Here is a 24,116-nt window from a genome sequence, read left to right as displayed (position 1 = left end):
GTCACTTCTGGTATGCGTCATTGCCACATCCAGTGTAGCGGCTATTTTAACTTGGCATTTTCGTTTATTCACTCATCCATTGAGGAAGGAGTAAGACTCCGAAACGCGCGTCGAGTGACGCGCTGACCTGGACGCCCACACATGGTACTGCTGCTCTGGAGGTAAACACCAATATGCAATGCCTTTAGGACACTGTTTCCAATGATGTTTGATATAGGCATTTGTGTATGATGTAAGGTCCGCCTAACTAAAGGTCAGGGGCAGGGCATGATGGAGGTATAATTGTTACAACTCTGTATGTTGAGAAGTGTTGCCCAGATGAAGTGGTTAGGATATAGTATTATAACAATAATAATTTTGGTCAGTTACATTTGTTATTGCAATTTTGCATATTATTACATCATTCTGTGAGTACAATATATTGCTATTTATATATTGTATGGCATATCCAGGTCATGGCGTTTGTTTTTGCACTTTGCACTTTTGCTTGAATTTGCACACGTTCCCCATGTTGTCCCTTTTCTGTGCTATATACACAATAAAGTCTTTTTAAATTGTATAATTGGATCATGTGGTCGTATTTTGTGGTTTCCACATCCCCCTTTTTCCTTGTATTCTATTAGCGACTGATCCTCTTAAGGTCCATGATTACTAGCAAATATGAGTAGTGTTGAGCATTCCGATACCGCAAGTATCGGGTATCGGCCGATACTTGCGGTATCGGAATTCCGATACCGAGATCCGATACTTTTGTGGTATCGGGAATCGGAATCGGAAGTTCCCAGTGTATGGTTCCCAGGGTCTGAAGGAGAGGAAACTCTCCTTCAGGCCCTGGGATCCATATCCATGTAAAAAATAAAGAATTAAAATAAAAAATATGGATATACTCACCCTCTGACGCGCCCTGGTAGTAACCGGCAGCCTGCTTTGCTTAAAATGAGCGCGTTCAGCACCTTCCATGATGTCACGGCTTCTGATTGGTCGCGTGCCGCTCATGTGACCGCCACGCGACCAATCACAAGCCGTGACGTCATTCTCAGGTCCTAAATTCATAATTCTAGGAATTTAGGACCTGAGAATGACGTCACGGCTTGTGATTGGTCGCGTGGCGGTCACATGAGCGGCACGCGACCAATCAGAAGCCGTGACGTCATGGAAGGCCCTAAACGCGCTCATTTAAAGCAAAGAAGGCTGCCGGTTAACAGCGGTGAGGTGCAGGGGCCTACGGAGAGGTGAGTATATCAATATTTTTTATTTTAATTCTTTATTTTACACATTAATATGGATCCCAGGGCCTGAAGGAGAGTTTCCTCTCCTTCAGACCCTGGGAACCATCAGGATACCTTCCGATACTTGGTGTCCCATTGACTTGTATTGGTATCGGATATCGGTATCGGCGATATCCGATACTTTTCGGGTATCGGCCGATACTATCCGATACCGATACTTTCAAGTATCGGACGGTATCGCTCAACACTAAATATGAGGCAATTTATATACATCTATGTAATCAATGATTGATAAAATGTTGCTAGGTACTATCCTTTTTGTGGTATATAATCATCCGCATGTGCATGATTGCACAATATTTGACGCCTCAAAACATGCAATATGTTGCGTTCGCCGCACACCGTGAAATGACTCATGCGTACGCATCCACATGCATGTCCCTGCCTAACAATGTTGTTAAAGAAGCATCCATCTTACTCCTCCTCGCTCTGCAAACCGGCGGATTCTGACTTTACAACTACTGACCAAAGAATATGCATCTGGAGATTAAGGTCGCCCTAAATTTTATTATATCATACTTGTACAATAAGCTTCCAAGACGAAGAGCTGATCTGTTTGGTGAAGAGCTGGAGAGGCTTTTAAAAGGCAAATTTGAAGGGCACTGGTACCCTGAAAAACCACTGAAAGGCTCAGGATATCGCTGCGTTCACATTGGCGAAACCGTGGATCCAGTTGTCGAGCAAGCTGCACGCAGAAGTGGTCTCGATATAGAGGATGTGAGGGCAAATGTACCAGAAGAACTGAGTGTTTGGATCGATCCATTTGAAGTGTCTTATCAAATTGGGGAGAAGGGAACCGTAAAAGTATTGTACTTGGAAGATGTAGAGAGCAGCACAGAGCTGGACAAAGAGATCAAGAGTAGCTTCTACCCTGAGGCACAAGCATTCATCCCAATTACAAACCAAGAGACTTCGCTGTCAAACTCTCCATCTCCATCTTTTGGTCAGTCTCCAAGTCCAACTTTCATCCCTCGTGCCACTCAGCCAATTACCTTTACTACTGCCACATTTGCTGCCACCAAATTTGGCTCCACTAAGATGAAGAAAGGAGGTCAACGCATGGCACGCTCACCCACCAATAATCTTGCAAAGCACAAGGGTCTATCTCTTTCAATGCACTCGCTGAACTTCAGTCCAGCCCAGGGACCCCCATCCCAGCTCTCTCCAAATGCCAAGGAGTTTGTCTTCGGCGGCCCACCAGGGCTATTTTATGAGGGGGATAACCAGAATCTTCCAAGCCCTGGTCAGTTTGCAACACCCTTCAGCACTGGGAGCAGCCTGTTTAATGAGAAATCGCCTTTTGTGGATGGATTGAACTTCAGCCTCCCCTACCCGAGTCAGCCATTCCAGCCCGTTGTCCTGGCTAATTGAGGTTGTTGAAGAAAATTATTCTTAGAAGAACAGAAGATCAAGATCTAAAAGTTAAAGCCTTTTTTTTTTTTTTTTCTGAAATAAAAATGGTAATACAAGTAGATATTACTGGGATACAAAGTACTTGGGTTGCATTGCTACTGGACACTTATGAAGTTCTCACCTTTTTTACATAAATATGAATTTGTGTGAAACTATAATTATAGAGATTATATGAATAACTAGTTTTTTTTAAATTTCCTTCCTTACAATTGGCTGCAGTGGAATAAATCTCGGTTTTGACTTCTCCTCAATATGCCCAAAAAAGTATGAGAACATAACTGTTGGTCTGCATGGTCATATCAAAAGAACTGTGCCTGTGGCAGTACTGCCATGCTTGGAATATTGGGCCTTGTCTTCTATAGTTTCACCCTCTGTCAGGCTGGAACATCTCTTCTCGCATTTGTTGTTGTTTGGGTTATTTTTTTTTTTTTTTTTTTACAATGTTAAAGATATGTACACATGAGGCATGGGGATCTATGCGGATCATACGCTGCGCACAAATACGCTAATGTGAAACCAACCTTAGAGAAGTAATGTCGACTGGGCAACTGGTGTTGAGAGACTTTGACGGCCATCAACTTTCTTAAACCGTCTGTATCCACCAGGGGGAAAGGTAGCATTTCTGTGGCCAACAGATTGGAGATGGTGGAGTTCATGCTCTTAGCTTTGACATGTGTAGGAGAAAAGATTCTTTCACGTGACCACAACTGCGGGACTAAGGCCTGGGTACTGTGCTGAGAGAGCTTGGAGTATGGAGAACAGGACAAACTGCTGGATTGTGAGTGAAGTTCATGGGGAAATGTTATGGTGGTTTAAGAAAGATGTATTGTGCTAGGTGACACAAAAACAGCAGTCATGTCCACTTCCGTAACAGCTGATGGGGTCTCACTCACCCCGACTGTAGGGGGTAAACAAGTGGAGTTTCTGCGGTCAGAGATCTGTGTGAGAGCACTAAGCACGGTGACAGAGGAAGAAGAAGCAGCAGACATGGTTGATGTGATAGCTGTTTTTTGGTGAGGCCCACTAGTTCGCATTTTAGCGCAGTAAGATTCCAACACTAAGGCATGTTAATCGTGCATGTGCGGGTTCATGCACGTAATTGTCAAATTATTGCACTTTTTGCCTCCACTAAGTTTCCTTTTGCAAATATGGCAGATAACATGAGTTGGGTCATCCTGTGTGGTCTCAAACAAGGCCCAGGCTAGGCAACCCTTGCCGCCCCTGTGAACTTGCACACAACCAGTGCTTGCCACAGTCAGAGTTCGGACTGAGGAGGCAGTGCTTGTCATAGTTCCATCACTTTGTGTCTGTGTTGGTAGCCACAACATAGCCTCAATAGAGACGAGCGAATATGTTCAGAAAACGATCGTCAAACATAAATTCAGCATGAATATGGTACATTCGGATTCGTGATCGGTAACACGAGGATTTTTGCTAAAATTGGAAAAAGTTGGTAACATTCAATAAAAGATTAATTAAATAAAGCTAGCAATTCATGTGCTGCGTTCAGTAAAATATAGCATGACAGGTTAGAATAGATTTATACACATGGAATACATAGATATATAATTGTCAGTGACACATACATATATATACAGTATATATATGTAAGCCAAACATAGTCCAGGTTCATAGTGTGACCAATAGTTTGAGTCACATACCGTGAAAATCTACTTCCACATACAAATAGTGAAACCAAAAAAAGAGAACGATAGCGGAAGCTTATTTAGGTTATAAAATACATAACAAGTTTATTGAAATAGCAATACAAAAAATTAAAAACATACAAAACCGTGTTGAAGACGATAAAATACAAAGACACCAAAATGTGCCTGGCCCTCATGTAATTCTGGTATCCATGATATATATCAAATACTACCCAGGATATATAGACTCACAAAAACACCTCCTAAATGAGAGGTCTCACAGCACACCATAAATAGTCTATAGAACAATATGTATTTGAGTGGATATGGCAAGGTAACCGATCTCCAACTGCTATACCTCAGCTCTGTGAGCACCAGAAGACATAACCAAAAGGAGCATATCTCACCTGGGTATGGAGGGACCCCGGCACGCACCCCGACGCGCGTTTCGCCGCTGTCGCACCCTGCTTTCTCAAGGGGGAAGTGTGGTGTGGGAAGAATTCCAGGACCTTAAATCCCCATGGAAACTGGTCACATGGGCGTCAGGTGACCTGCCCCAATCACTGCTGTGTTTATGCGGCGCATGCGCCCGTCATCGTCCTGGTTAACCCGCCCCTGCCCGGACCAGTCAAGCAAAATGCACAAACGGGAGTAAAACAACCCGGTCCTGCATATCGCCAGACAGCGCCGGACAGAGAGGGGGGAAGCAGTGACGACCGACCTGCGCACGCGCACCACAGCTGAGAAAGGAAAGTCACACACTACATATATGCTGTATGCAAATAAGACCACATAGGTACAAATGGAAACAGACACTAATAACACCTAAAATACTATAAATCCATCAGTGTATATATATAATATAAGGTAAATTTAACCAAAACAGATAATACATTCTAAATAAGGTGCTGTGGTTTCTTGCTTCAGTATTTTTCTGTAGAAATGACGATTGAGGAAGATCATAATAACGCCCTTTTCTTCTTTAAGGAACCTGAATGTGATGTATAACAAGTAAAACCTATTAAAAACAAACAAACTCACACCAATTAAAAACAGGTGTCAAAGAAACGGATTGATTTAAGAGAGAGGTGTTCCAAATGGGAAAGGACATTACTACAAAAAGGGGCCAAAACTAAGGACATCATTTAAACCAGCTGGCTTCATTGTTCCCAAGACCACAATCCATTTTGTCTCACGCTGTGCCAATAATTTTTTAACGTTGCCACCTCTAATGCCCATATGTACCACGTCTATACCCCTCACCAGAAAATCTTTGGGGTTGCAATTATGGACCATCCTGAAATGTTTCGGGATGGTCTTAAGGGTCGAAACATCTTCCACTGTCTTTGCTGCGACAATATCCCTAACATGTTCTCTTACGCGTACTCGCAGCTCCCGGGATGTTAGGCCTATATAGATTAACTGACAGCTGCATGTAGCATAATAAATAACGTTCGTAGTGTTGCAGGAGATATACTCCCTAATCATGAATTCTTTGCCTTCCACTGAGTTAAATTTGGTGGTTCGAAGGATATTGCTACATGCTATGCAGTGACCACATTTAAAACAGCCCTGTTTTGGTTTTGAACAGCCAAAAGGATTAACTCTAGGTGCAACATAATGACTAGTTGTAAGTAAGTTGTTAAAAAAGTTACACAGTAAGGGGGACACCGATTTGGAAGACTGGAGCCCTTCTGAGAGAGACACCATTCGGGTATTGGAGGAATTATTGGAGGAACAAACCCCCGATGAGGTAGGTGGGTTCCCCAAGAATATCCTCCCCAGATCTACTAACTTCCCCCCCTTGTCACTCTGTCCAGCCGTGGAAGTCTTTACCAGACTGGTAACAGAAGATCTAAAGAAATTATCTACACATCGTCGTTATGATAATCTTACCTGTAAACAGAGGGATGCTATTCGTGATTTACACTCCTTGGATGATGTAGTGTTTAAAGCAGCTGACAAGGGGGGGAATATTGTAGTCTGGCCCATTGTCAAATATGAGCGGGAGGCTCTTCGCCAGCTGCGTGATACCAATGTGTACAACAAATTGAGTTATAATCCAATGGTGTCTTTCTCAATTCAGCTTCAGAAAATTTTGGTTCGGGCCTTTGACTCAGGAATCATCAGTAAGAAGATTTTAGATGGTTTAACGGTTCCCTTTCCCAAGACACCGACCTTGTACCTACTTCCGAAAGTACATAAGGACGCCGTCAATCCTCCAGGACGTCCAATTGTTTCAGGGATGGATGGATTGTGTGATCCTGCCTGTAAGTTCATCGATTTTTACCTTAAAACACTAGTTGAAACTTTGCCCTCTTTTGTAAAGGACACCACGGATGTCCTGGGTAGGATTGATGGCGTCTCTGTAGAAACAGGGACTCTATTAGTCACTGCAGACGTAGAGACGTTATACACCTGTATAGACCATGATGATGGTATGCGGGCGGTACGCTTCTTCCTTGGGACCTCGAACCTGGACGGCCCTCTATGTGAGTTCATCTTAGAGCTGCTGCATTTCGTCCTCAACCACAACTTTTTCACTTTTAAAGATCAATTTTACCAACAAAAACGTGGCGCGGCCATGGGCGCGGCCTGTGCCCCTGCGTACACCAACCTCTTCTTGGGTTACTGGGAGAGGTTGGTTTTTGGAGACGCAGGGGCTGCCGACCATGTGCTGTGTTGGATGTGTTATATTGACGACGTCCTATTCTTTTGGCGGGGGACGGTGCAGCAGCTGGATGACTTTATGGCAACACTGAACAATAACACCTTTAACATCAAACTAACATATAGGTATGATTATCATAAAATTGACTTCCTTGACATCGGTCTGGAAGTGGACTTATCATCCACGATTCAAACTGATGTATACCATAAGAAAACGTCAGTGAATGCCTTATTGCATGCTAAATCCGCACATAGTTCGGCCACTGTGAGGGCCGTCCCGGTTGGACAGTTTCTGAGGGAGAGGCGGATCTGCTCGACTGACCAAAAATTTAAAAGACAGGCTATGGATCTCAGGGACAGGTTTACACAAAGAGGCTACAGCCAGAGATGTATCAAAAACGGGTATAATAGGGCTAGGTCGGTGTCTCGGGATTCATTGTTGTACCATAAAAATAAGAAGACCAAACAGGAGGATAGGATCCGTTACATCTCGGTATACAATCATGAATGGGATAATATGCGAGACATATTAACAAAACACTGGTCGGTTCTGGGTGCGGAACCTTCACTTAGACGTTTTGTGACAGATAGACCACTCATGACTCCTCGTAGATCAAAAAATCTCAAGGATTTACTTATAACTAGTCATTATGTTGCACCTAGAGTTAATCCTTTTGGCTGTTCAAAACCAAAACAGGGCTGTTTTAAATGTGGTCACTGCATAGCATGTAGCAATATCCTTCGAACCACCAAATTTAACTCAGTGGAAGGCAAAGAATTCATGATTAGGGAGTATATTTCCTGCAACACTACGAACGTTATTTATTATGCTACATGCAGCTGTCAGTTAATCTATATAGGCCTAACATCCCGGGAGCTGCGAGTACGCGTAAGAGAACATGTTAGGGATATTGTCGCAGCAAAGACAGTAGAAGATGTTTCGACCCTTAAGACCATCCCGAAACATTTCAGGATGGTCCATAATTGCAACCCCAAAGATTGTATGGTGAGGGGTATAGACGTGGTACATATGGGCATTAGAGGTGGCAACGTTAAAAAATTATTGGCACAGCGTGAGACAAAATGGATTGTGGTCTTGGGAACAATGAAGCCAGCTGGTTTAAATGATGTCCTTAGTTTTGGCCCCTTTTTGTAGTAATGTCCTTTCCCATTTGGAACACCTCTCTCTTAAATCAATCCGTTTCTTTGACACCTGTTTTTAATTGGTGTGAGTTTGTTTGTTTTTAATAGGTTTTACTTGTTATACATCACATTCAGGTTCCTTAAAGAAGAAAAGGGCGTTATTATGATCTTCCTCAATCGTCATTTCTACAGAAAAATACTGAAGCAAGAAACCACAGCACCTTATTTAGAATGTATTATCTGTTTTGGTTAAATTTACCTTATATTATATACACTCACCGGCCACTTTATTAGGTACACCATGCTAGTAACGGGTTGGACCCCCTTTTGCCTTCAGAACTGCCTCAATTCTTCGTGGCATAGATTCAACAAGGTGCTGGAAGCATTCCTCAGAGATTTTGGTCCATATTGACATGATGGCATCACACAGTTGCCGCAGATTTGTCGGCTGCACATCCCAAAGATGCTCCATACAAGGCAGGATGGATCCATGCTTTCATGTTGTTTACGCCAAATTCTGACCCTACCATCCGAATGTCGCAGCAGAAATCGAGACTCATCAGACCAAGCAACGTTTTTCCAATCTTCTACTGTCCAATTTCGATGAGCTTGTACAAATTGTAGCCTCAGTTTCCTGTTCTTAGCTGAAAGGAGTGGTACCTGGTGTGGTCTTCTGCTGCTGTAGCCCATCTGCCTCAAAGTTCGACGCACTGTGCGTTCAGAGATGCTCTTAGGCCTACCTTGGTTGTAACGGGTGGCGATTTGAGTCACTGTTGCCTTTCTATCAGCTCGAACCAGTCTGCCCATTCTCCTCTGACCTCTGGCATCAACAAGGCATTTCCACCCACAGAACTGCCGCTCACTGGATTTTTTTTCTTTTTCGGACCATTCTCTGTAAACCCTAGAGATGGTTGTGCGTGAAAATCCCAGTAGATCAGCAGTTTCTGAAATACTCACACCAGCCCTTCTGGCACCAACAACCATGCCACGTTCAAAGGCACTCAAATCACCTTTCTTCCCCATACTGATGCTCGGTTTGAACTGCAGGAGATTGTCTTGACCATGTCTACATGCCTAAATGCACTGAGTTGCCGCCATGTGATTGGCTGATTAGAAATTAAGTGTTAACAAGAAGTTGGACAGGTGTACCTAATAAAGTGGCCCGGTGAGTGTATATACACTGATGGATTTATAGTATTTTAGGTGTTATTAGTGTCTGTTTCCATTTGTACCTATGTGGTCTTATTTGCATACAGCATATATGTAGTGTGTGACTTTCCTTTCTCAGCTGTGGTGCGCGTGCGCAGGTCGGTCGTCACTGCTTCCCCCCTCTCTGTCTGGCGCTGTCTGGCGATATGCAGGACCAGGTTGTTTTACTCCCGTTTGTGCATTTTGCTTGACTGGTCCGGGCAGGGGCGGGTTAACTAGGACGATGACGGGCGCATGCGCCGCATAAACACAGCGGTGATTGGGGCAGGTCACCTGACGCCCATGTGACCAGTTTCCATGGGGATTTAAGGTCCTGGAATTCTTCCCACACCACACTTCCCCCTTGAGAAAGCAGGGTGCGACAGCGGCGAAACGCACGTCGGGGTGCGTGCCGGGGTCCCTCCATACCCAGGTGAGATATGCTCCTTTTGGTTATGTCTTCTGGTGCTCACAGAGCTGAGGTATAGCAGTTGGAGATCGGTTACCTTTAGTGTTGAGCATTCCGATACCGCAAGTATCGGGTATCGGCCGATACTTGCGGTATCGGAATTCCGATACCGGGATTCCGATACTTGCCGCGTATCGGATACCGGAATCGGAAGTTCACAGATTCAAACTGCACAAATTCATCCAATGAGAATGATTCCAAGTGTGGGCACATCCTGTTCAGCATGGAGGGCATGAAACTACTGGCATGGCTGTGATTGGCTGCTGAAATGATGTCATGATGCAGTTTAAAAGTCGCTGGCGCCATTTAGTGACAGGACGCTGTTTGCTGACTGAGGGCCAGTTTAGAGATAGCGATTTGCTTCTTTGTGCTTTCCAAAGGCTAATTTAGCAACCGCTGTGTTCACCTACTATTCACCTTGCTTTTGCCTTGTAGCGCTGTTTTCACAGCGATCTGCAAGGTCTGTGTGTGTGTGTGTGTGTGTGTGTGTGAGTGCAGCCCACTCTCTAGTCTGAGTGCAGCCACATAGGCCATCCATAGCTGGTTGTATTCAGTTCAGGGAGGGTGGTTCATTGCCTCATACTGTTCTTTTTTTTTTTTTTTTTTTTTCCAAGTAGTGTAGTCTGCTGCTAATTATTTCAAAAAAATTCTATTAGTGTCTTTCCACCCGTCTCCAGCTAATTTGTGGAAAAACACTACATAGGATAACGTAGAGGAGGGTTTTTGGGCCTTGCAGCGCCGTTTACAGCTGTCTGCACGGTCTCCGTGTGACTGCAGCTTGCCCTGTAGTCTGTGAGCAGCCATAGCCTGGTTGTCTCCAGCTCAGGGTTCTTCACTGCGTCATACCGCAAAATCAATTTTCATTTTGTTTTAAGTAGTGCAGGCTGCTGCACATTTTTTCAAAAAATTCCTATTAGTGTCTTTCCACCCGTCTCCAGCTAATTTGTGGAAAAACACTACATAGGATAACGTAGAGGAGGGTTTTTGGGCCTTGCAGCGCCGTTTACGGCTGTCTGCACGGTCTCCGTGTGACTGCAGCTCGCCCTGTAGTCTGTGAGCAGCCATAGCCTGGTTGTCTCCAGCTCAGGGTTCTTCACTGCGTCATACCGCAAAATCAATTTTCATTTTGTTTTAAGTAGTGCAGGCTGCTGCACATTTTTTCAAAAAATTCCTATTAGTGTCTTTCCACCCGTCTCCAGCTAATTTGTGGAAAAACACTACATAGGATAACGTAGAGGAGGGTTTTTGCGCCTTGCAGCGCCGTTTACGGCTGTCTGCACGGTCTCCGTGTGAGTGCAGCTCTATCTGTTGTCAGTTCAGCCCCCCAAAAATAAATAAATAATAAAGTTCACCAAACACACCAGTGACACCACTTTACATTTGTGTAGGCCACAGTAGCTCATATTAAAGTCTAGTCCACACTTTAGAAAATTAGTGTTTCTTATACCTGTTAGGAGGAGTTGTTCAGGAATAAGCACACAAATCCGTTAGTACTTTTCTGCTTATCTTTATCAGTCAACCAAGATGAAGAAGGCAGTGAGTAAGGCACGTGGGCGTGGGCGTGGGCGCGGAGCAGGGAGGGGACGTGGGGACTCATCAGCACCCACTTTCACCAGGGAACAGTCATTCATGCGCAGCTTTGTCGCAGAGCGCCGTACACCGCTGCTGCGTGAAGAACAAATTGAAGCCGTTGTCGGATGGATGGCAGCTAATGCATCAACTTCAATTAGTGCCACATCCTCTCAGACACAGAGCACTGGAGAGCAGCCATCTGTCTCTTCACCACCTGCCAAATTGCCCAGGCAGACAGAGAGCCCAGGACAGGAGCCTGTTGTGAATCCGCTTTTTGGGCTCCCCTGGTGGTTGCTGGTGGTACTGGTGACTTGTGTGTGCTTTGCTGTCTCAGTTCACCTGCTCCCATCAGTGTTTGGGAGTTTCCTATTTAGCCTTGCTCTCCAGTCATTTCCTTGCCGGTCATCATTGTAACCAGAGCCTTCGGTTGCATGTTCCTGCTACTAGTCTGCTGATCAGCTAAGTGGACTTTGTCCTTTTGTTTTGTATCTTTTGTCCAGTTTGCAGTTTTTTGTTATTCTCTGTAGCTGGAAGCTCTTGCGGGCTGAAATTGCCACTCCTGTGTCATGAGTTGACACAGGAGTCTTAAAGTAATTTCAGGATGGTTTTTTGAAAGGGTTTTCAGTTGACCGTGAAGTCCTCTTTTGTATCCTTCTGCTATCTAGTAAGTGGACCTCTCTTTGCTAAATCTACTTTCATACTGTGTATGTCTTTTCCTCTTAACTCACCGTTATTACATGTGGGGGGCTGCTATCATCTTTTGGGGTATTTCCCTAGAGGTAAGCCAGGTCTGTTCCTTCCTCTACCAGGCGTAGTTAGTCCTCCGGCTGGCGCGTGGCATTTAGGAAGTCGTAGGTATGCTCCCTGGCTACTATTAGTTGTGTGGTAGATTTAGCTTACGGTCAGCTCGAGATTCCATCACCCAGAGCTCGTCCGTTATTTTTGTGTTCTGATGTTTCCCTGCCATTGGGAATCATGACAGGAGCCGTCTCTACTTCTGTTCTCTGAATCTCTTGGCTTGGAAACAGGGGGCCAGCCAAGCAGCATTGGAGAAATGGAAGAAGAGGCAGGGTGCAGTGATGCCCAACAGCTTTTTCTCTCTTCCTCTGAAGAGGCGGGTGGGCCAGTGGCTCCGTTCACCACATCGCAGGCCGCATCAGCTGATGATGACACTCAGGTGCCACTTACTGGTGCGTGCTCTGCTGCTGAGACTACCCAGGAGGAGCAGTTGGGGGCAGAGGGTAGTGTAGATGATGAGGTCCTTGACCCATCTTGGCGTGAGGGACAGGAAGGTGGTGGGAGCAGCTCTGAGGAAGAGATTCCCCGTACGGCCCAAAGAGGGAGAGGGAGGGGGAAGACTGCGGATCCTGCAGCCTCCGCTTTGGCACCCGTTAGGAGCATGTCTCTTCCAAAAGCCAAAAAGGGCGCTCCCAAGACTTGCAGTGCCTGGTCCTTTTTTGACACAGTTGCAGATGACATTTGCTATGTCAAATGCAAGGTGTGTCATCACATAGTCAAAAGAGGGAAAAATGTCAGCAACCTCAATACCTCCAACATGTGGAAACATGTGCGCACCAGGCACCCGGCGGAGTTAGAAAAACACACTGAAGAGCTAGGCCAACCAAGAGCGGCAGCTACCACCTCTTCAGCTCGTGTTGCCTCTTCCTCCAGCTCACACGCAGCTGGTTCGGCTTCCTCCCAGGATCGCCGTGGAAGAACCTCTGGCCCTGTTGTCCAGAGACCCGCTGTAATTCCACCCGCAGCACCACTTTCCCAGTCATCCACACACTCCCAGCCCAGTCTACAGCCATCGGTAGTACAGGCATGGGAGAAAAGGCGGCCTTTCTCGTCAAACCACCCACGAGCACAGGCTCTGACTGCAGGCATTGCCAAACTTCTGTCACTGGAAATGCTGTCATTCAGGCTGGTGGAGACTGACAGCTTCCGTGACTTGATGTCATTGGCAGTCCCACAGTACAATGTGCCCAGCCGCTTTTACTTCAGCAGGCAAGCCGTACCTGCCCTGCACAAGCATGTGGAGGGACACATAAAACACGCGCTACTGAACGCCGTCAGTAGCAAGGTCCACCTCACCACCGATGCGTGGACCAGTCAACATGGACAGGGGCGATACCTTTCCCTCACTGCCCATTGGGTTAATGTCGTTGAGCCAGGTACAGACCGTGCGAGTGGCGCAGGACGTGTCCTGCCCACTCCAAGGATTGCAGGAATCCATTCTGTACGCATTGACTCCTCCTCTTACACCAGTTCCTCAGAATCATCACTGCAGGAGCTGTCACAGTCCACCTCCACATGGACCCGTGATGAACGTACACCTGTTACGACCGACATGAGCACAGCCATGGCCAAACGTCAACAGGCCGTCTTGAAATTAATTTATTTGGGGAATCGAAGCCACACAGCGCAGGAGCTCTGGAATGCCATCAAGCAGGAGAGCGATGTGTGGTTTGTGCCAGCGAATCTCCAGCCAGGCATGGTAGTGTGTGATAATGGCCGAAATCTGGTGGCAGCTCTGGGCCTCGGCAACCTCACTCACATCCCATGTCTGGCACATGTGCTCAATTTGGTCGTGCAGAGTTTTTTGAGGGACTATCCGGATCTTGATGCACTGCTGCACAAGGTCCGCCTAGAGTGTGCTCACTTGCGGCGTTCCAGCACGGCAAAAGCGCGCATTGCGGCTCTGCAGCGCCGACACCGCCTGCCGGAACATCGCATCATATGTGACCTACCTACCAGGTGGAATTCCACGTTACATATGTTGGAGCGGTTGTGTGAGCAGCAGCAAGCTGTAATGGAGTACCAGCTGCTTCAGGCGCAAAGAAGTCGCACTCAGCGCCGTACAGACTTCACAACCACAGAGTGGGCCACTATGAATGACGTGACTATATGAATGACTATATTGTTCGGTCAGTTGATCTATTTTATTATATACTATTTTCTGACTTAAACGCCCTGCCCTTCTCCATGTTTTAATTACATCTCAACACAATTGGTTCTGAGCCTCCTATATAAGTAGGCTTTATCCTGTCATTAGCCATAAGTAAGTGTTCACATTAGGCATTCAGCTCAGATACCATAGGTAAGTGTTCACACCAGACAGTCAGTGTAGTTACCCATTCGATCTGAGATTACCTTGACGTTTTGGTGAATGGGCTCACAACGTTTGCAACTTTTGTGCTAAAAATCTCATGTGTTTGTTCATAAAGTTCATAAGCCAGTATGCTATTCACATTTCACATATTTCACATTTCCTTGTTTTTTAGCACATATAAGTTTGGCCATTGATCTATTTGTATGAATGACGTCTGCCAGGTTTTGCGTCCCTTTGATTATTCCACGCGGATGGCGAGTGCAGATGATGCACTAGTCAGCATGACTGTCCCCCTTATCTGCCTGCTTGAAAAATCACTGCAAGCGCTAAGGGATGATGTTGTGGAAGAGGTGGAGGATGAGGATTCAGCATTTCCATCATCTTCTGGACAGTCAGCGCCACGTGGTTCCTCACAAACGCGTAGGCAGGGGACAGTTTGTGAGGAGGATGAGGAGGAAGACATCCGTCCAGAGGAGGGAGTTACACAATTGTCCAGTACTCAGTGTGTACAGCGAGGGTGGGGTGATGACGAGCGGGCAGAGATCACGCCTCCAGCAGGGGACAGCGTTTCTTGGGCAGTTGGCAGTCTGCAGCACATGGTGGATTACATGCTGCAGTGCCTGAGAAACGACCGCCGCATCGCCCACATTCTCAACATGTCTGATTATTGGGTGTTCATCCTCCTCGATCCTCGCTACCGGGACAACGTAGAAAGCCTCATCACACCATTGAACCGGGAGCGAAAAATGCGGGAGTACCAAGACACACTGGTGAATTCCATCATCTTCTCCATTCCAACTGAGAGAAGTGCTGCTAGTGCATTCCAAAGCAGCTCAGTGCGTCCAGGCAGTGGTGGAGGCTCTGCACAAAGAGGGAGCAGAAGCAGTGCCTCTGCCCAAGGCAAGACCAGTATGGCCCAACTGTGGCACAGTTTTCTGTGCCCGCCACAAAAGTCTACACAATCACAGACGGCTCCAGTCAGCAGGAGGCAACGGTTCCGTCAGATGGTGACAGACTACATGTCTTGCCCTCTTGCTGTACTCCCAGACGGCTCTTCACCTTTCAAGTTTTGGGTCTCAAAGCTGGATACATGGCCAGAGCTAAGCCAGTATGCATTGGAGGTGCTGTCTTGCCCTGCGGCCAATGTATTATCGGAACGTGTCTTTAGTGCTGCAGGTGGTGTACTAACTGACCGTCGCATGCGACTATCCTCCGATAACGTTGACCGGCTTACTTTCCTGAAAATGAACAAGGCCTGGATCTCGCAGGAATTTGCCACTCCTCTTCCTGATTAAATAATTAGGTGACTGTCTACAGTATCCAGGTCTCCTGTTGTGTTCATCTTTCTACCACCTGAACTTAAATTCCTGGGCTCCAACACCGCCAGTTGAGGCTCAGAAGTGCCGTCTGCACAGTCAAAACATACGACCCAGTGTTATTGGGTTTCAGTAACGTCAGCTGATCCCCAGCTGTGTAGCCGGCAATGTGTCCTGCGACCGCCACGCTGACACAACAACTGAAATGTAAGGGAACCTGTCCCCCCCCCAAGGCGTTTGTTACTGAAAGAGCCACCTTGTGCAGCAGTAATGCTGCACAAGGAAAAGGTAGCTATTTTTGTTTAGCTCCTTGCACACGCAGAACTTAACACGTATAACATGTGTCCACTGATACCGTAAAACCGTCCCGGAGGTGGGACTTTCCTTCGTAATATGACGCAGCACAGCCGTCATTCCTACCCCCTTGGAGCCGTGCCCCGGCTCCTCAGCGTTGTTTGATTCCGTCCCGGAGCCTGCGCTGTTATGTTATCCCTTGGCCAGGAACACTTAGCGCTGCCCGTCTTCTGAAATCATTTGGTGTCAGGATGGCTGCGCCTGTGCGGCCGCGCTGGCCCGAGAGCCCGCCTCGCAGTGTCTTCTGATTTAATCCAACTGGGGGCCTGAGATCCATGGACATGCGCAGTGCATATCTGAACCTCCACCTCTCACTCATCTCCCTACGGCTTCTTCAAACTGTGCGGTATCAGCTGGTCCCTAATAGCATGCCACGGCCGTGACACCGCACAGTCTTAAGAAGCCATAGGGAGGGGAGTGAGAGGCGAGGATATGCACTGCGCATGGCCACGGATCCCAGGCCCGCGGTGGGATTACATTAGACGACACTGCGAGGCGGGATCTCGGCCAGCGCAGCCGCACAGGCGCAGCCAGCCTGACACCAAATGATGTCAGAAGACGGGCAGCGCAAAATGTGTGCATGGCCAAGGGCTAACCTAACAGCGCAGGCTCCGGGACTGATTCAAACAACGCTGAGGAGGCGGCGCACGGCGCCAAGGGGGTAAGAATGACGGCTGTGCTGCGTCACATCACAAAGGAAAGTTTCACCAACCGGACGGTATCACGGTTCAGCATGTGCAAGGACCATAATTAAAAGAGCTAAGTTTACCTTTTCCAGCATTAGTGCTGTACACGATGGCTCTTTCAGCTACAAACGCCTGGGGGGGGGTTAAAGTTTCCCTTTCAACTTGCTCCAGTGCAGGCTTCGGCCTACACTCTGCTCCCTCTCCTCCTCCTGCTGACCCTGGGCTCTAACACCGCCAGTTGGGGCCCAGATGTGCTAGCTGCACAGAGCCAAACACCAGCCAATGTGTCAGTGGGGTTCAGCACCGCCAGCTGTTCCCCTGCTGTGTAGCCAGCAACGTGTCCTGCAACAGCCACGCAGACACAAGAACTGAACTTGATGGAAACCTGTCCCCCCTCCCCCAGGCGTTTTTACGTTTTACAGCCACCTTGTACGACAGTAATGCTGCATGTGTGCAAGGTGGCTCAGAAACTTATTCTCCTTGCCCATGTTGAACTGAACACGTCTAAAATGAGTCCTCTGCGACCATTAAAACGTCCCTCAGGTGTGATTTTCCTTTGTATTGACACGCAACAAGCTCCTTGGTAGCGCTGCCTGTCTTCTGGCATCATTGTTTGGTTGCCTGCGCCTCTGCGGCCACCTTGCCCCACACAACGCCCCTCGGTGTCTTATTTATTTGGACTGCGAGGGTGTGATTGATGGGCATGAACGGTGCATTTCTTCGCCTGTCCCTCATCTCCTCGTACAGTTTGACTGTATAAAGGGCTAAATGTTATACGTGTTTCATTCAGCGTGTGCAAGGAGAAAAATTAAAAGAGCAACCTTTGCCTTGTGCAGCACTACTGCTGCATAAGCTGTGGCTCTTCTACTTTGTAACCCCTGAGGGGGGGTTAAAGGTTACCTTTGAAATTGGTTCAATTAGGCTTCGGCCTACACTCTGCTCCCCCTGCAGAGCCCGGGCTCCAACACCGCCAGTTGGGGCCCGGTACTGCTAGCTGCACAGAGAAAAACACCAGCCAATGTGTCAGTGGGGTTCAGCACCGCCAGCTGTTCCCCTGCTGTGCAGCCGGCAACGTGTCCTGCAACTGCCACGCAGACACAACAGACCCAAAGCTGCCGCCAGTGCAGGCTTCGGCCTACACTCTGCTCCCTCTCCTCCTCCTGCTGACCCTTTGCTCCAACACTGCTAGTTGGGGCTCTAGGAAGACAAGCTTGAATAGGTCCCCATCATGGTTCCAGCACCGTCAGCTGGTTCCGGGCAGAGCCTTTGGCTTAGGTGCCTCCCTCTGGGTATCCGAGTTCCACCAACGTCAGGTGGTCCTTGGTAGTGCTTTCAGGCATAGGTACCTCCTGCTTAGTAACCGGGTTCCAGTAACGTCAGCTGGTCCTCGGTAGTTCCATTGGCTCTTGGACCTTCGGCTACCCATCCGGATTCCAGTTCCATCAGCTGTTTCTCGGCATTTTCTCAGCCTTCTTGTACCTTCTGCTACATTTCCAAGTTCAAGAGACTAAACACGATGACCCGGAAGACCACCCCTAAGATGACGACGACACCAGAGACGACAACCACCGTGATGACGACGACCCTGGAGACGATGACCCTGAAGACCACCCCGATGACGACGACCCCGGAGACGACGACCCTGGAGACGACGACGACCTGGAAGACCGAGAAGCAGAAGAACAAGAGGCTGCAGAACAAAGAGCAGAAGAACATTAAGCATAACACTAAATATCAGAGCAAAAGATATTATCTAAATTATAAGCAGAAGAAGACTAAGCAGTGTATGGGGGTGAGTCCGTTCCTCCTCGTGGTGCCCCTGGATAAAGCCTGATGCTGCAGGCCAAACTGAACGCGGACAAATGTAACTGTTTTGTGACAGGCAGAACGGAAGGTGTAATCTTCAAACTTTTATAGATAACAACTACGGGAATGCCTGTCACAAATAAGAATATGATGAAGAAGTAGAATATGAAGAAGATAATAGTAAAATAAAAAGAATATGAACAATGTAACAAAAAAAATAATAGGTAGAAGATGAAGAAGAAGATGAATAAGGTGAAGAAGTTGATGTCAAAGAAGCTGATGATGAGGATAATGAAGAAGAAAGTGTGGGAGAAGTAAAAAAGAAGGTGAAGGGCGTGGAAGTAGTGAAACATCAATATCTGACAAAATAAAAAAAAAATTAACATAGAAAGATTTTGACTAACGCCGAACGTCATAAAAAACAAAACAAAATCCTGCTATTCTATTAGATTGGGCTAAACCTATGTGCCTTTAATGTCTCCGCCACGTCCCCCAATACATCCTACATTATTCTTAGTTGTTTTCCTTCATGTAGAATGAACCTACAAGTTTATAAAGGGTTTATTTTAATTCCGATATTTTCGTCCCATTGACTTGCATTGGGATCGGGTATCGGTATCGGATTAGATCCGATACTTTGACGGTATCGGCCGATACTTTCCGATACCGATACTTTCCGATATCGGAAGGTATCGCTCAACACTAGTTACCTTGCCATATCCACTCAAATACATATTGTTCTATAGACTATTTATGGTGTGCTGTGAGACCTCTCATTTAGGAGGTGTTTTTGTGAGTCTATATATCCTGGGTAGTATTTGATATATATCATGGATACCAGAATTACATGAGGGCCAGGCACATTTTGGTGTCTTTGTATTTTATCGTCTTCAACACGGTTTTGTATGTTTTTAATTTTTTGTATTGCTATTTCAATAAACTTGTTATGTATTTTATAACCTAAATAAGCTTCCGCTATCGTTCTCTTTTTTTGGTTTCAGTATATATATGTATATACTGTATATTACATACTGTAGATAGGTAGATAGAAGAAAAGCCGGCAATTCATGTGTCGCGTTCAGTAAAATCACAGCGTGACAGGTTAGAATAGAATAGATAGAATATATATACACATAGAATACATAGATATATACAACTCTGGCAAAAAAGACCACCGCAAAATGTTCAGTTTGTCTAACTTTTCTCTTTATAGGTATATTTTTTAGTAAAATGTACATTTTTTTTATTTTATAAACTTTTGACAACATGTCTCCGAAGTTCCAAGCAATACATTTTGTATTTTTTTTCTGAAAAAGAAAAATGGTCAAAATTAAAAAAAAAACCAGTGCTTTCAGACCTCAAATAATGCAAAGAAAACAAGTTCATAATCATTTAGAAACAACAATACTAATGTTTTAACTCAGGAAGAGTTCAGAAATTAATATTTTGTGGAATAACCATGATTTTTAATCACAGCTTTCATGGATCTTGGCATGCTTTCCACCAGTCGTTCACACTGCTTCTGGCGCAAAAATTTAAGCAGTTCTTATTTGTTTGATGGCTTGTGACTACTCATCATCCTCTTGATTACATTCCAGAGGTTTTCAATGAGGTTCAGGTCTGGAGATTGGGCTGCCCATGACAGGGTTTTGATGAGGAGGTCTCTTCGTTTTTGCCAGAAAGTATTCAGACCCCTTTACATTTTTCACTCTTTGTTTACAGCCATTTGGTAAATTCAAAAAAGTTCATTTTTTTTCTCATTAATGTACACTCTGCACCCCATTTTGACTGAAAAAAACAGAAATGTAGAAATGTTTGCAAATTTGTTAAAGGAGAAAAAATGAAATATCACGTGGTAAGTTTTCATATCCTTCGCTCAGACACTCATATTTAAGTCACATGCTGTCCATTTCCTTTTGATCCTCCTTGAGATGGTTCTACTCCTTCATTGGAGTCAAGCTGTGTTTAATTAAACTGATAGGACTTGATTTGGAACACACTTGTCTATATAAGACCTCACAGCTCACAGTGTATGTCAGACCAAATGAGAATCATGAGGTCAAAGGAACTGGCCAAGGAGCTCAAAGACAGAATTGTGGCAAGGCAAAGATCTGGCCAAGGTTACAAAAGAATTTCTGCAGTACTCAAGGTTCCTAAGAGCACAGTGACCTCCATAATCCTTAAATGGAAGAAGTTTGGGACCACCAGAAGTCTTCCTAGACCTGGCTGTCCAGCCAAACTGAGCAATCGTGGGAGAAGAGTCTTGGTCGAGAGAGGTAAAGAAGAACCCCAAGATCACTGTGCCTGATCTCCAGAGATGCAGTGGGATATGGGAGAAAGTTCCACAAAGTCAACTATCACTGCAGCCCTGCACCAGTCGGGCCTTTATGGCAGAGTGGTCCGACGGAAGCCTCTCCTCGGTGCAAGACATATAAAAGCATAGAGTTTGGTAAAAACACACATGAAGGACTCCCAGACTATGAGAAATAAGATTCTCTGATCTGATGAGATGAAGATAGACCTTTTTGGTGATAATACTAAGCTGTATGTGTGGAGAAAACCAGGCACAGCTCATCACCTGCCCAATACAATCCCAACAGTGAAACATAGTGGTGGCTGCTTCATGCTATGGGGGTGTTTTTAAGCTGCAGGGACAGGACAACTGGTTGCCATTGAAGGAAACATAAATGTGGCCAAATACAGAGATATCCTGAATGAAAACCTCTTCCAGAGTGCTCTAGACCTCAGACTTAAGTGGCTTCAGAACAACTGCAACCATTCTTGACTGGTCCAGCCAGAACCCTGACCTGACTGGTCCAGCCTCAGTGACAGGAGGTAAGCTTGATGATGTCACCAATGATCACTGAGGCTGCACTCGCAGGAGCTCATTCACCTGTGGTTCTTAGCCTGGACAGTTGTATCTTGGCACCATCCAGGTTGAAAACTATTAATTCCCCAGACATGGATTATTGTTGTTTTTTAATTTTAGTTTTATTACAGGAGAATGAGGGCTTTGGTGGAATTAGGCTTTAGGTGAGTATAACTGTGTTTGTTATTTTTAAATAAAATGGAAATCTGTGTTTAGTCTTATTTCTAATAAAGGACTTTATTCTGGCTGTGTCTTTATTTACCATGTAACTATAGGATTAGTAATGGATAGGTTCTTATAGACACCTCTCCATTACTAAGCCATGGGCTTGATGTCACCTGAAAATACAAAGGTGACATCAACTCCACAAATATGAACTCCACTTGCCACCGCTACAGGGCATGTGGGAAAAGCCAGGCAAAGCACTAGAATTGGCATATCTAATAGATGTGCCTTTTCTGGGTAGCTGCAGGCTGCAATTTTTAGGCTGGGGACCTATATCCAAGGCCCTTTACCAGCCTGAGAATACCAGCCCCCAGCTGTCTGCTTTAGCAAGGCTGGATGTCAAAAATGTGGGGACCCCATGCTTTATTTTTAATTATTTCTTTAAATAATTAAAAATACGGTATGGGGACCCCTCTATTCTTGAGAACCAACTGTTGTGAATTCCGTCTGGGCTCCCTCTGGTGGCCTTTAGCGATACTGCGGGTCTGGAGCTGGGCTCAGCTGCCTCATTTCCTGCTATGCTGGTTCCTATTTAACTCCACCTGCACCTTTGTTTGTTGCCTGCTGTCGTTGTATTCAGTACTGGTTCTGATCTCTCTGGACTTCATTGTGACCTGTCTCCATCCGGAGAAGCTAAGTCTTGCTAGTTCATGTTTGCTCATTTTTTTCTTGAAAATATGTTTCATTATATGATGAGTTCAGTCCAGCTTGCTTATATGTGATTTTTTGCTTGCTGGAAGTTCTGGGGTGCAGAGTGCGCCCCTCACATCGTGAGTCGGTGTGGGGGTTCTTGTATTTTCTGCATGGATAGTTTTTGATAGTTTTTGTACTGACCGCACAGATCCCTTGCTATCTTCAGTCTATTTAGCGTTAGCGGGCCTCATTTGCTTAAACCTGTTTTTCATTACTACGTTTGTATTTTCCCCTTAACTCACCGTTATTATTTGTGGAGGCTGTCTAAACTTTGGGGTCATTTCTCTGAGGCAAGTGAGGCTTGGCTTTCTCTCTAGGGGTAGTTAGTTCCTCAGTCTGTGACGAGGCATCTAGGTTTTTAGGTAATGCTCCACGGCTGCCTTTAGTGTGTTTTGGATAGGTTCAGTGTTGCGGTCAGTATAGTTTCCACATCCCCAGAGCTCGTCCTAATATTCTGGTTTACCTATCAGGTCAGTTTGGTGATCCTACCACCGGATCATAACACCAACCTTGCTGAAGCAGAAAGCTGAGAGTTGCAGCCCCCAGCTGTGAGCTTTGCTTGGCTGGTTAAAATATAGGGGAACCCATGCCAGTTTTTTTAAAATTATTTATTTACAGCGCAGGAGCGGCTAATGAATACTACCATCCGCCGATCCTGCTCTGGCTGTTATTAGTAGCAGCATGTGTCAGCTGATGGGAGCTGTAGTCCCATCAGCTGACAACCTTATACCTCCGATCCCAGCTGATGCTCACGCTGTTTTCTGACAGCATGGGAACCACGGCTCTCTGACTGGCCGGTGTTTCCCACACTGTCACACAGCATGGGAAACACCGGCTTTTGTGTTGTGCATGTTCACCTATATTCAGCGAATATTGCAAATTTGACGATCATGAGCTGAACCGACCATTGAAATATTCGCTCATCTCTACTTCTCAACTTCCTCCTCCTCCATCTCCTCTGCTGAGCTACTCAGCTGCATACCTCTGCATTCACACCAAGTGGGATCTACAACCCCATCGTCATCCTCTCTGTTCTCACACTACTCACCCTCAGAGTCACCCTCCTCCTCTTCCTGCCCTGACACCACAGTACTGTCAGTGTGCACCTCTGGTATCTGCGTTTCATCAGGATCACTTCCACCTCCAGTGCTTAATGTCTGGTGATGAGGATCTGCATTCTGCTCGGACCCTACTTGGTCACAAAAAAATGTGGGCATTCATGCAGATGCTCTCCTCATCTAGATTCTGAGAATCTTCAGAGCAGACCTCTGGTGTCCAGGGAATAGAATGTGTGAACAGCTCTGCAGAACAGCCCATTTGTGGTTCCCCATAGTCAGTTGAGTGTTTGGAAATTTGTGACACAGCGGGAAATAAGGGTGATTGAGGTGCTACCTTTGAGGATTGTACTGTGTGTGATGTTAAGGTAGAGAAAGAGGAGGAGAGACCACTTGATGCAGCGCTTGCCATCCACTAGAGTGCAAACTCTTTCTGAGCTTCATCTACAAGGCGTACCGCTGTGCGGCTGCCAAACAAAGGGAGTCGAGTAGCCCATCCAGTAACACATGTTGTCAGTGGTCTTTGGATTGGAAAACACGGTGTTTGTTCAGTTGATCTTACATAACAATAACACCAAACTCACGTAGACATTGAACACCAAGCCTATTT

At 46.0% G+C, this 24,116-nt stretch overlaps 1 protein-coding gene across 1 annotated transcript; it reads left to right on the top strand.

Annotated features, from left to right (window-relative positions):
* Positions 1 to 1,698: 1,698 nt before the first annotated feature.
* Positions 1,699 to 2,765, top strand: LOC143773529 (protein Tob2-like). The gene has a single exon (XM_077260944.1). It carries the CDS (start codon positions 1,764 to 1,766, stop codon positions 2,658 to 2,660), a length of 897 nt encoding a protein of 298 aa, XP_077117059.1. The 5' UTR covers positions 1,699 to 1,763; the 3' UTR covers positions 2,661 to 2,765.
* The last annotated feature ends 21,351 nt before the right edge of the window (positions 2,766 to 24,116 follow it).

This window comes from Ranitomeya variabilis, chromosome 5 (genome assembly GCF_051348905.1).
Source record: "Ranitomeya variabilis isolate aRanVar5 chromosome 5, aRanVar5.hap1, whole genome shotgun sequence".
Classification (NCBI taxonomy): Eukaryota; Metazoa; Chordata; class Amphibia; order Anura; family Dendrobatidae; genus Ranitomeya; species Ranitomeya variabilis.
This window is presented reverse-complemented; position numbering and strand designations above follow the sequence as displayed.

Coding starts and splice junctions, on each gene's coding strand:
- LOC143773529 (XM_077260944.1), top strand. CDS start 1,764: ATGCATCTGGAGATTAAGGTCGCCCTAAATTTTATTATATCATACTTG.